Source organism: Tachypleus tridentatus, chromosome 8 (assembly GCF_004210375.1).
Source record: "Tachypleus tridentatus isolate NWPU-2018 chromosome 8, ASM421037v1, whole genome shotgun sequence".
NCBI lineage: Eukaryota > Metazoa > Arthropoda > Merostomata > Xiphosura > Limulidae > Tachypleus > Tachypleus tridentatus.
Window position 1 is genome coordinate 102,431,141 of NC_134832.1, and position 13,481 is coordinate 102,444,621.

At 30.9% G+C, this 13,481-nt stretch overlaps 1 protein-coding gene across 1 annotated transcript in view; it reads left to right on the forward strand.

Moving 5' to 3' along the window:
- Window positions 1–1,271: 1,271 nt before the first annotated feature.
- Window positions 1,272–13,481, forward strand: part of LOC143223085 (cilia- and flagella-associated protein 74-like) — a 58,558-nt gene continuing 46,348 nt past the window's right edge. The window contains exons 1-2 of the mRNA XM_076450518.1: window positions 1,272–1,381; window positions 4,276–4,415. Coding sequence (XP_076306633.1) covers window positions 4,405–4,415 — 11 coding nt within the window. The 5' untranslated portion in view covers window positions 1,272–1,381; window positions 4,276–4,404. The remainder of the gene's footprint in view (window positions 1,382–4,275; window positions 4,416–13,481) is intronic.

Below are 13,481 nucleotides of genomic sequence, written 5' to 3' on the forward strand. Positions count from 1 at the left end.
CAGCATAGCTACTGCTCAACAGGAATCTCTACAATATACGTACCCTACGTTATACTTGTCTAGTAACTTTTGATTTATAAGTAATGATGGCGCTCCTTTAATGCTAAATGAAAAATTGTCATCAGTTTGCAAAGTTTTACACTTCAATTTTATTTCTTGCTATTATTTCTAATTTTCCTAAGAATATTTCATCAATGAAACATAAGTTGTAGCCACATTTTTTAGTTATTATAATATTTGGTGGCTACAACTGACACCCTTTATTTCTCTCTCTTAATGCATTACATCTAAACAGAACGTTTGTGATTTGGTCTTCCACAACTCTCTTCTTGAGGCATATAGCATTTCCAGTGTTGATATATTCATCCATTTAAACCGGCCTCTAATATAAGTCAGCCTCTGTCTTTCATGGCTTTTCATTCAGTCTTATCAGTTACAATTATACTTTCACTTTATTCGTTTCTCATAACGTGTCCGAGAAATTCCAACTGTCTTTTTTTTTTTTTTATGTTAGTCAGCAGCATTAAAACGGTAACAAGTGAGATGTGTTGAAATGGCTTTCAAACTCGTAAAATGGGAAAATGGATAAAGTAGGGTTTTATCATCTTTTTAAGACTTCTGAAAGTAGCATGTGGATTATAAATAAAAAAACTGGATTTTTTTTCTTGAACAAAAATATGCCGCTTTATAATATAGGTTTTTGCAAAAGTTCAAAAATAGATAAATTACTCATTGCTAGAGCATCCGTTGGCTTGTTCTATGTACTTGAAGTATGTTGAGTGATTAAGTAGATTTATCCTTACAGAATGTGACACATAGCTTACTCCATCGGTTTCTATGTTCCATTAACTTTTAGTTGAAAAGTATTTTTCTAGTAATCTATGTAAATTTAAAATATCTTTAATAATCAATCTTTCTTGAACGCAATATATCTTTTAAAGAAACTGAATAAAAAAGGTAAAAAACGAAACATACACATTAAAGAGTATTGATAGATAGACCATTTGATTATTAGAAACATCCTGAAACGACAAAATTCTTCAAAGAGAAAAAATAAGGAAATTCTAAAACGTATTGAAATTAGTTATAATTATCGTATTGTCAAAGATTCATTGTAACTGTTTACAATGCTAAAGAAGAATCGCTTTTAATATGTTATCTGTAATATTTTGACTAAACGCATAATTTTCTTCACTTGAAATAACATAATATCATATATATATATTATAGTTTATTTTAAGATTTTAATTTTGTATAAAATATGTATTTAAATATTTTACTCCAGTTAATATAAATTATAATGGAAAAGTTGATATTTTTATTCCTTATGTAAACACAGAATGACTTGAAGAGTTATTTTTGGTAAGGAGGGTAATTCGAAGTAATCTTTTTAAAGTTTGTAAACAGTGAATAATTTACTTGTTTTAACATGTACAAGTAATTAGTTGGGAAATATAAAAATGATAAGAACACTTACCATAATGAAAAACTGTATGAATAGTATTTTTGATAAATTAGATTAAACATTATATAAGCTTAGACCTACCGTTACCGTATATACTGAAATTATGTAAACCTGCCCTGTAATAGCTTACAAGTTGTAAAGTGGCGGACATAACTTAAAAGTATTAATAACAGTTAAAATTTATTCCTGTTGAACTAGTGCGAATGAGGTTTTTGTGAAATCATTGCACTAAATAAGGTTACATTTTGTGTTACGTGTTGCAAATTGCAGTCGAATTTAATTAACTGTGATATTGTCACAAATTCCAGTCATTTGTACTGACAATTTCTTTAAATTACAATGAAAATACAATAGCAAAATGCGACTATGATTTTGCTTAAGAGAAATAATAACATCTAAAAGATGAGAATTTAAGTGCCTAGTGTTAAATTGAGTAACTTATAAAAGTTTTAAAAACATACAGGGTTCAGTAGCAAGTGTTGAACAATAATGGGAAAACTGTGGGGTTTAATAGTAAGTGTTGAATGATATGGAGAAGCCATTAATTAAAAAACTGTATTAATAACAGCTTAATTATTAACTCTGTTTACATGGTTTTAATAAGTGGCTTAGCTGTGTTTGATACTTTTTTCCTAAACTATTTTTTGACTTCTTTTTAAATGTCTGTGTAATTATTTTTGTCTTTTTTTCTTACTCTTGTCTTTATTACTTAGATCTCTACAAATTAATTGCTTTAAAAAACTGTAAGTTAATATTAAGAATGTATAGGGTTTTCAACTTTGGAAATTAGTGCAAAAATAAGCTTAGATTTTTCATTATTTAGCTGTATTGTGACATAAAAATATTTTAAAAATTCTTAAGCATTTAATTATATATATATATATAATAGGTTTCAGGTTTCAACTTATATATCCAGACATACACCATATTAAGTTTTTAAGTGTTTATCATTTAAAGGTTTTAATTTTGAAATGAAGGGAAAGTGATTAATTTTAAATATATACTTAGTTTAATAAGTATAAGAAATTAGGTGTTAAAATTTTCTGTTTTACTGGCTCAGAACTCTTGAGTTTCTTTGTTGGAGACAAGTAAAATTGTGGGACTTATTTTGTTGTAGAAGCATAACCTTTGCACAAATGCTGACTAAAAGTGTAAGTCTTCTACATTGTAAAAAATAAACACTTGTGAAAAATTTTCTTAAGAATGTTTCTGGAAGTATTATCAGTTTAAAGGTTAATTTGGTCATTTAATTATTTCACATTTGGAAACAGTCTACCAGTATTTACTTTTTTCTTGAGTGAGTATTTTTACTTCAGTGAATCACATCATGTACATTGTTGTGTTTTTAAGAGCAAACATGATATTTCCAGTATGAAAATTTCATGTACTTAGCACATACAAGGGAAATGAATGTTGCTTTTCTATTAAAATGTGTATTTTTATTGACAAAAATCATATTTTTCTAACTAATGTGAAGATGTATCAGCAAAAAGGTTATGATTTTTAACAATCAAATTCATAATAAAACTCACCTATATGAAAATAAATATGATAAAACAAATCAAAATCAACATAGTGATTTATCTCTACACCATATCTCACACTAAGCCTATATGTTCTCAAGTAGGAGACTTAATTCAATTCTTAAAAAAAAAGATAGTTTTTTTATGAAATGATGAAAAGCATATAAATTTAACATAGCTAAGAAAACTGCTACAAGATGAAATATTTCAAAGCTAAAAACAGTATGATTTTAAAATGTCTACATATTGATATTGTCAAAATACAATTAAATTATAAAATTTGATTAAAACCTTTTGTGTGTGTGTGGATGAAAATAGACATTCCTAGAAGAATGTGAACAAAGAATATAGAAATGAACTATAGACTAAATGATTAAAACATCTTTCAGGAAAGTAAAGTTGTCAGTTGGAATCTCAGTTGGTCAAGATTTTTCCTTTTTCTGATTAATTTATAGAAAAGTAAGAGCCTGAAATTAAAATGTGATATTCACTAACTAAATAACTAAAAAAATTAACTTGATAGTAACATGCATTTACTTCCTAGAAAATATTTCTTAACTCCTGAATTAAAATTTTAAAATGAAGTACAGAAATTTGTAACATAAATACTATAAAAAATATTGTAAATAAAGAATAAGAATTCCACTAACTTGAAAAAATACACAAAACAAAATATATTGGAATACATTTTTTAATATCTTATGTTTTAGTAGTCATGATTTTCAATAAATTTTTGTTTGTTTTATTTTTCAAGCTCAAAGCTACACAAGTAGGCTATCTGTAATGTGCCCACAGATGCCATTGCAACTAGGTTCCTCAGTCTTACATATAAGCCACCAAAGAGCATTTTTAATGAAAGTTTAAAATTTTCCTTATCTTAGAGAAACAAATAGTGTTTGTGCTTTAAATAAACCAAAAAGAAAACATTAATAAGATCAACACTGAAAACTATGTATCAAATATCTTTAGTCCCTTATCTAATCACTATGGAAAACCTACATGCAGTTAAGCCATAAGAATTCACATGACACTGGTAGATATGAAGTTGAAAAGACATTGTTTAATATGCTTCAAGCTTGCTATTACAGTTTATTATTTGTGTAATTTCACTTATTTAAGTTTTTATTGTAAATATTACTACTGAAACTAATGCATTTACTTAAAGTAAATAATGTGTCTCCTCTTAACATAGTAGATTAAGAAACAGCTCATTTTTTTATGTATAATTATTGGTATATATGTTATACTCAGTAACTTATTTAAAAGATAGTTGTGTTTATTTATCAGAAAATACTATGAAGAAAAATCAAGAAAAACAATGTTAAAAGTACAGAGAAGTCTTCATTTCATGATGATGTGCCATTAATAACATCATTAAAAGATGAGCTTGTTGCATATCGAAGAAAAGAATTGGATATGAAAAGGAGGTAAGAATATATAGTGTAAAATGTTCTGATCTGTCATCCATGTTGATGCAATAAGTTTAAGATTAGGTAAACTAAATGCAATTTCATTTGTAAAATGTTCTGATCTGTCATCCATGTTGATGCAATAAGTTTAAGATTAGGTAAACTAAATGCAATTTCATTAATTGAAAAAGTAGAGTCATTCTTTTATTATTAGAAATATTTCAATAGTTTTACACTCAATTGTGAACTGTTTCTCATTTACATGCCATTGTAGATTGAATTTCAGTTTTATTTTATATGATCCAAATTAATAGATTAGTTTATTTTCTTACAAAATCTTAACAGCTTAAGGAAAAAAAATTCATTTACAGAACTGTGCAAAAGTGTTGGGACAAGAGAATATTTTGTTATTCTTTCCATTTTTAGGGGCTAATTCTTTCATACCATTTTAGAATGTAAATTTCAATGCCATGGTAATGCTTTACTAATCCCTCTTTACAACTGAATGAGCCAAGATGAGAATACTTATCATTCTTTAAAATTGCCATATACTTGTACCAAGGGCATGTCAGAAGGGTTCTGTCTGAATGAATATAATTATCAAATTTAGGGTCTAAATAACTATCTAGTATCTTAACTAGAAAGAAAGAAGCTAGCATATAGTACCAGTATATGCTAGAAAGATCAATTTAATAGCACTTCACAAATAAACTTTGATCAAAACAGTGTTTAACACTATATATTAAGTTTTGTTATTCTGCTGTAGCCCAAAAACGTAGAGAATTATCACTAGAGTAGGGAGTTTGCATAAAAGCTGGCCACTTAAACTCAATGATACTGATGTTAACTATCTTTGTTAATTCAGCCTTTGAGACAGAAGGAAGACTGTCACTGATTTCAAACACAAGATAAACGACTATGTATGAAATGACAGAAGAGTTTTCAGATCTACAGTATCAAGAAGACTTCATTAGAGTAGAATATTTGGTCATGTAGCAGTTAAAAAACCTTTCTTCAATCTCCAAGTGTTGTCAAGAGACAGAAATTTGCCAGAAAATGCAAAGACTGGACTGTTGATCATTAGAAAAAAGTGTTATAAATAGAGTCCAAAGTTGAAATATTTGGTTCAAAGTTAGGCTGTATGCTTGACAGAATAAAGGTGAAAGAATCTTTCCTCAGTGCATGGCACCTATTAAGAAGCATGGTAGAAGCAGTGTAATGGCTTAGGGGTATATTTATCCTGAGGCAACAGGAGATATTTGTAAAATAGATGAAATAATGGACCAGCACAAGTATCATCAGATGCTGATTCATCATGGTATACCCAGTGGTTTGTGTATTATTGATAAAGGATTCTACTACCAAGAAGATAACAATCCAAAACACTTAGCAAACATGTGCAGAAATTACTTAGCTAAGAAAGAAACTGCTGGAGTCATTCAGATGATGCAATGGTCTCCACTGATACTCAATCTCAACACAATTGAAAGATCTAAGATTTAATAGATCAAAAACTTGAAAATCAAAAGTTAGTTAAAAAAAAAACTTTATGAGAGTGTATTAGAGATGTTTGGAGTAAAATTCCAAAGAATACTTAGGTTAAATATGTTGCAACTGTGTGTAAAAGGCAGCCTGCAGTTATTAACGTAAAAGTGGGGCACACACAAGGTATTAACTGTTTACTGAACTCAAACACTTCCACTGAGTTTCTGTTGTACTAAATGCAAAGATTAATAAAATTTTGTTATTTTGTGAGCTATTTATCTTGTACTGTTCCTTGAAAGCAGCCTGAAATTTAATTTTTGACTTTGTCCAAATACCTTTGCACAGTACTGTAGTTATCTATAATTAAAAAAAGAGCAAGTCTGTGTGTGTGACTGCCATATCTTAAAGAGGAAAGACTCTAGAAACCTGATATTTTGCACCCATACTAAGTGGATGCTGATGGTGTAGATTTGTATGTTACTAATCTATGTGCATGTGCACATGCACATTTTTTAAATGAGGTAAGCTAGTGAAAGGCAACACAGAAAAGAAGTGGTTCCTTGTATAACAACTCCTAATATGTAGAAAAGACAGTGCATTTTAGTAGCAATGAGTTCAAAACAAAAAATGTTTTTTACCTCATGATGCTTAGCAACAACAAGTTGTAGGTTGTACTTTTATGTTAAAAATAAGTTCAGAATACACACATTATCAACTTAATAACCTGAGCAAAGGTGAATACTTTTGTTTATAGATAAACAAATAAATGAAGTGTAACCTATTTGACATGCTTGTATAGCAATCTTAGGTGCACTGATTTTTCTTAGAATAATTGTGTAGGTCTTGTAGAATAAAAAGAGGTCCTAATAAAATCTGACCTTGACTAAATTTGATAAAAAAGAAACAGATTGGACAAAAGTGAAATAATCTTTAGTGAAATAGCAATCAAAGTCAAAAACAAGTTTATCCCTTGAAAGTCTTTGCTGGAAAGCTTCAGACAAGGAATATGTTAAGTTTGTACTAATCTGTATTTAAATAATTTATCAGCAGCAGCAGCCTAAGAAAATATGACATTATATAAATAAAGCATCAGTGCCATTTTTTTCAGAGTGCAGTTGCAACTATGTAACTGATAGTCACTCTCCCTACAAAATAAGGGAGGTAGTCTCTGTAACATATCATTTAACTGTTTTGATATAATATGTTCTACTTTACAGGACCCCCTCCCTCTGAAAATTCATGTGACACCCTAGTTGAATGACCAAGTTTAGTTGATAACTAGGTTGAGAGAAATCTCATGGCTCACTTGACTAGTGTTCTGTATTGAGACTACATACTCACTATGTACATTCATTATGAAAAAGTTAACATTAAATAAGGGAATGGTAAATATGTAGATGCAACATACCACACTAGTGCCTTTGAGATGTATATAGTTTTCTGAAAATTTAGCTAAACTCCTGGTTTGTTATGTCACAAAAGTCACCAATTACTGCAAAATTCTATTATATTGCTTGCATATAAATAAGAGGTGCACTGAAGTAAAAATAAACTCTTTCACATTATATAAAAAAATGTTATTAACTGTTAAATAAAAATAATTACTCAGTAATTAAAGGTAACTTTTTATGATTAAAATATTAAAATTAAATCATTTCAATTATGGATCATTTGAGACTCACCATTGCATTTACAACTTTACAGGCTACTTTTTAATGTAATACTTGCCTTAAATATAGTTTCAAAATATATTATTTTATGTATAAAACAATCTAAGTCAATTGTAATCTCTTGATTAGTTAATGAGCAGAGGCACTGCTAAGCATTAATACATGGAATCCATACCTCAAATCCTCAGTTTCTGAATAGAAAAACATGGTTCATATTATGCTTAAATGCTAAAAATTTGTATGTCTACAGGCCTGAGCTGAGAATCTTTTAAACATTTAACAACACTTCTGGTCATGAGTATTAGCATTTATTATGTTTGAGGATTCTTGAGCTGATTACTAAAGTACATGAATGGTTAGCACTTGTTTTTAATAACGGGAAATTTGAAACGTTTTAGGGATCAGAGGTTAACACTGAACACATTGAAATGTTTGACAAATATTTAGGGCTAGTAATAACAAACAAAGGAATAAAAGTTTGGAGACTGCTTGAGTGAGTAATGAAGAAAACTTTATTATAAATGTAAAACATATGAAAAGATTGTCATCATCAGGTATGAGTAGTTAAGTAGACACAGGAATGTGTATATACAGTATAGAAAGAATAGATCACATGACTGCATATTGCTTAATAGCTTAGTAAAAGTATCTTGATACCCCAAGGTATTGGTTTAAAGTAACACTGCTTTTTTTTAAATTAAAAGAGCTTTATTTATTTTGTGTTTTCTCGTGTTTTGTTATTTGTTTAAAATTACAGTGTTTTCTATAGATATACTGTGAATTTTTGATTTGCAGTGGTGGTTAACATGGAATGTTTTATTATTATGTGTGGTGAATCTTGTTTCCAGTTTTCTTTGGGTTTCTCTGATGGAGAATTTTGCACAGTTATTGCACTTTATTTTATAAATTATGTCAGTATTGTGTTATGTAATATTTATTCAGTAATGACTTTAGTTTAAGGCTATGTTTTTGAGTGAAGTTGAAGTAAATAGCAGTTTTATGTTTAATGGAAAGTTCTCTTCAAGTGTTGATTATTTTTTAACTGACTTCAGAGATGAATGTCAAACTACAGTGAAAATCTTTAATTTTATCCAAGGAAAACTGACTCATGCACACCACAGTTCTAGGACATTTTCAAATCACACAAACAGGTCTGCTCTGTACAACCTATATTATCCACTTATGACTCATTTAACTGTAATCTTGATAAATATATAATCTATGGCCTTGTACCTTACATGACAGATAAAGAGGACAGTTGTGAAGATTCTTTAATTTCAGAAACACATTAAATCAATTCTAATGTTGTGGCACTTTCAACCAAAGTTCCAATCAAAGAGTGTTGTAATGTTGCACTCGACTTGTACAATGATCCCAGTCCTTTAATTCAAATCTGCAGAACACTTTTTGTTTATCTCTTTAAAATTCACTTGCTCTTGCCAGCATATTTATGACTTGTATTGAAACACAAGCTATACAGTTCTTGCTTTATCCTACCTTATACTGGTATAGATATGTTGATAACACTTTTACTGGTTTAACATTTACTGAACACATAAACTAAATTCATCCCAACATTAAACTAATCATTAAACGCATAAATAACAAACAACTTTTTTTTTAATTGTTGACATTATTAGATCCAAAACACTATTCAAAACCAAAATTTATTGGAAAATCACTCAAACAACCCTCTACATCCTGTTGAATGTTGGCCATGAATCCAAACAAAAATCAATATATTAAAACACTTTATAAATATAACTTCAGAATTTTGCTCAAAATGACTACATAGATGAAAAAAATAAACTTTATAAAGCATTCCTTCTTTTACAATAACAAATTTCCACACAACCACCAGAACAAGACCTCAAGAGTCACAAACATAATGGATACTGATACATCAAACAACAACACAAACTTACACTGCAGTGTAAGTTCAAAATCAGTTCAAAAATAACCAACACTTGGAGAAAACTTGCCATTAAACACAGAACTCCTGTTAACTTAAACTTCACTCAGAAGCCTGGCCCTAAACTAAAATTATTACTAAATAAAAATTAGATACAATTACACTAAATGTACATCAAGTATAAAATAAAGTGTAATAATTGTGCAGAATTCTACATCAGAGAGCCCAAAGAATATTGGAAATCAGATTCACTGAATATAATAAAAACTCATTCCATGTTTACAATCACATCAAATCAAACAACAATAATACCTATTACAGAACACAGTAATTTAAAACAAAGAACCAAACATGAACAGACACAAAAAGGAATATACCATAATTGAATGAAACAGCCTTACTCTAAGCCAACATTCTTGGGTACTAAGGTACCTTTACTAAGCTGTTAAGCAATCCTCAGTCATATGATCTATTTGTTCCATACTGCACATTAAGTATCTTTTCATCAACACATAACCTCACATATTTATTTCACCTTTACCCTATTTTTCTTGTCATGCATTCTTTGTTAGACAAACCTTTAGGACAAAATGTCTCCCTTTTTTGTTCAGAAGAAATTATAGGGGCTTGCTGACCCTCCAAAGTCAGTCAAAAAGCTACATTCTGGGAACATCTTGGTGAAAACATCTACCCCAAAACACAGTGAGCTTGAAGTCTATTGGGAATATACCCATTGAGGTTACTTTCCATGCTACTCTGAATTCCTCATGATAAGTTATTGTCCAGAGGGATTTGATGAATACCATAAGTTGAAGATCCTCATTAGTTTCTCCATCCAAGGAGTTTCAGCAGTGCAACATATCTCCACACATATAGAAAGAATTATGCTGCCTACCAATTATTCTTATTTTGATATTCACATCACCATATCCACCTGCTGCTGTCAAGGCAGGTTATCTTAACTGTAGGTATGGCTACATATTTCCAACCCTCTCAAATGTTTTCAGCTCATTCGAAGTCATTTTGTCATGATGCTGTGACATGTGTTCATTGTAGTGGCAAAGACCATGATGCTTGCAAATCTGAACTGGACCTTTGCTGTAATAATTGTTGTGTTCACACCCCTCTTACTATCGATCTTGCCCTAGGTAAGAAGAGGAGGAAGTAGTTAAAAACATTTCTTATTCAGAGGCTCAAAAGTTTTCCCTAACTTCATCATGGACATATGCTGCTGCACTGTTTTCCATAGCTACAATGGATGTGTTTTCTGTGCTTCTGTCAGTCTTTTTTTGCATTATGTGAAGAGTTTTTTGTCCTCCATGGATAATTGAGTTGACAAGTTGATTTCTATTCCTATCTTTGTCCCCACCTTTCTTTCCAATGACTGCCAGGATTCACTTCCTTCAACCCCAGCTTCTGGTGTCTGCTCAGGTCCAACTTCTCTGGCCCTGAGATGCAGAATGATTATTTGTTCATGCCCTCAGTCACTAGAATCTAGGTTTACTGACAAAGAAATACCCATTCAATATAGGGGATGGTCCATGGAGATCAAAAGACCTCCTTCTAATAAAGAAAAATGGTGTGGTCATAAACAGAAGGGTTCTCCTCCACCTTGGTAAAAATGCTCACTTTGATATAGTGGAACTGTCAAGATTTCCATTCTGATATGGGTGAAATTAAGTTCTTGATTGGTTCCTATTATCTATATGTCTTTCCTGAAACCTGTCAATACAGTCATGTTTTGTGTGATGAGCAGTGTATGGAGGGGTGGTGGTGCTGGTTGAACAGCATATGCACACCTTGTCTGTACCACTCAATACACTCTTGGAGGCTTTAGCCATCCATATTTCCTTGGGTTGTATCATTACTGTTTGTTCTCTCTAATTATCTTCTGGAGATACTTTGGATCAATCAGACCTTGATGCTCTCATTGAACAGTTACCAACTCCCTTTTTAATTCTAACAATCCTTAATAGACACATTCTCCTCATGGATGGTGTTGATATTGATGGAAGTGGTTGTTCTGTAGAGCATATGCTCTTGTATCACAACCTTTCTCTCATCATTACTGGCCCTTATACTTATTTTCATGCACCAAATCAGTCTTTTACTGCCATTAACCTATCTATCTACTCCCCTCAACTTTTCTCTTACTTCTTGGCCATCAAGCCTTGGGCAGAGCGATTGCATCTTTCCTTTAGGGCCTATTGTCTTTATGACTATAATAGCTCATTTAAACTGATTGAATTCAAGCTTGTTCTTCATAGGTGTGGCAGTATATCAGTCATGTATTTCTTCCTCTGTGGACCATGCTGTTTCTGAATAGATGGTTTGCAATTCCTTCTTTTGGCCTTCATATCCAGGCACAACTGAATCAATTTTGGTCTAGTATTGGATGATGTTGCTGTCTTCAGTGATCAGTCCATTCCACTGTGGCTTATTAACATCTCTAGATGTGATCTTTTCATATGTCATCTGAAGAAGGCAGATACTCCCAATTGGAAGTATCATCTTCTCTTTACTAAACACCTTTCAAACCATCCTTCTATTCCAATTTATGTGGATGGTTCAAAATCATGTGTTTCTGTATGCTCTGCTATGGTTGGCTTTGGCTCAGTAGTTGATTGCAGAATCTCTTCTACAGTTTCTGTATTCACTGCCAACATGTATGCTATTTCTTTTGAATCATGTAAAAGCTATGTAGTACACTGATTGTACTATTTACAACCTACTCTCTTAGCTCATTACTGGACCTGGAATCACTTCACATTAGTTCTCACCCTTTTCTTGTCAATATTCAATAATGGCTAGCCCATTTTTGTTTATGTTCCATTAGTATCCAGTTTTTCTGGATATTTGTCCACATTAGTATTCATGAGATCAAGTTCCCTGGCATTGCAGCAAAGTCCATCTGCTCTTGTTCCATCACAGTCATTTATATCTCATTATGGACTATAGTCCTGTCCTGTGGGTTTTGCTTCATGCCAGTAGCAATCAACTTGAAGTGAGCAATGCCATAGCAAGCTTTTCCAGATAAAGCCTTCAGTTTTTCTTTGGCTTTCTTGTTTCCATAAGGATTGAAAGGAGCAAGTTGATCTGGCTAGGTTGCACATTAGTTACAGTTTTTAACTCGTGTGTTGTTTTTTTTATTGGAGACTGATCCAGCAATGTGTGGTCTTTGTGACATTTAAGTCACAATAGTCAAAGTTTTACTGTCATGTCATCATTACAATGCACTGTTTTAAACATGTTTTCTGCAGGTTCAGCCCTGACATTCAATGGTGTCATTGGTAATGGTGATGCTGTCCAATTTGATTGTCTTATTAACTTTTTATGAGCTATTGGACTTTCTAAATCTATTTAAATCTTTTATCTGAATTTTGTACACTATTCAGTTTTAGCTCGATTTACCTTTACATTTTATAACTAACGTACTTTTATGATTTTTTACTGGTTGTTTAGCACAAATAGCCTATTTGCTTTACACCAATAAGTGCCAAACAACAAACTAACTGTTGTTCAGTTTTATGTCCAAGAAGATAGATTCTCTTCCTAGAAGGCTTATGTGTTAGCTTTTTCTTGCTGTTTCTATTCCCTGGTTGTCTGTTAATTTCACTGGACTACTTTCCATACTTGGAGTATTAAACATATTATCTCTTACCTGAATTATTTTCCTTTATTTCTGGCATCAGGCAGAAGACATTCCAGTATTTACACTCTTGATGGTTCACATATATTGTTTTCCTATAAAGCCGTTTATTCATATTCAGCTCAAGCCTTCCTATCCAAAACTTGGGCTTTGTGAAAAGTTAAAAAATTTTCTTACTTATTTTGTTACCTACTTTATATTATCCTGATAACTCATTCAGAAAAAGTTTTCTTATTTGTTGATATCTTACTCTTACTAAATCTTTTTGGAAAAATAAAAATTATTTTATATCATGCAATGAATCTTGCTGTAGCTAGATTGACAAATTGACTTCTTTAATTTAGTCATCTTTTATTTATAATGATTCT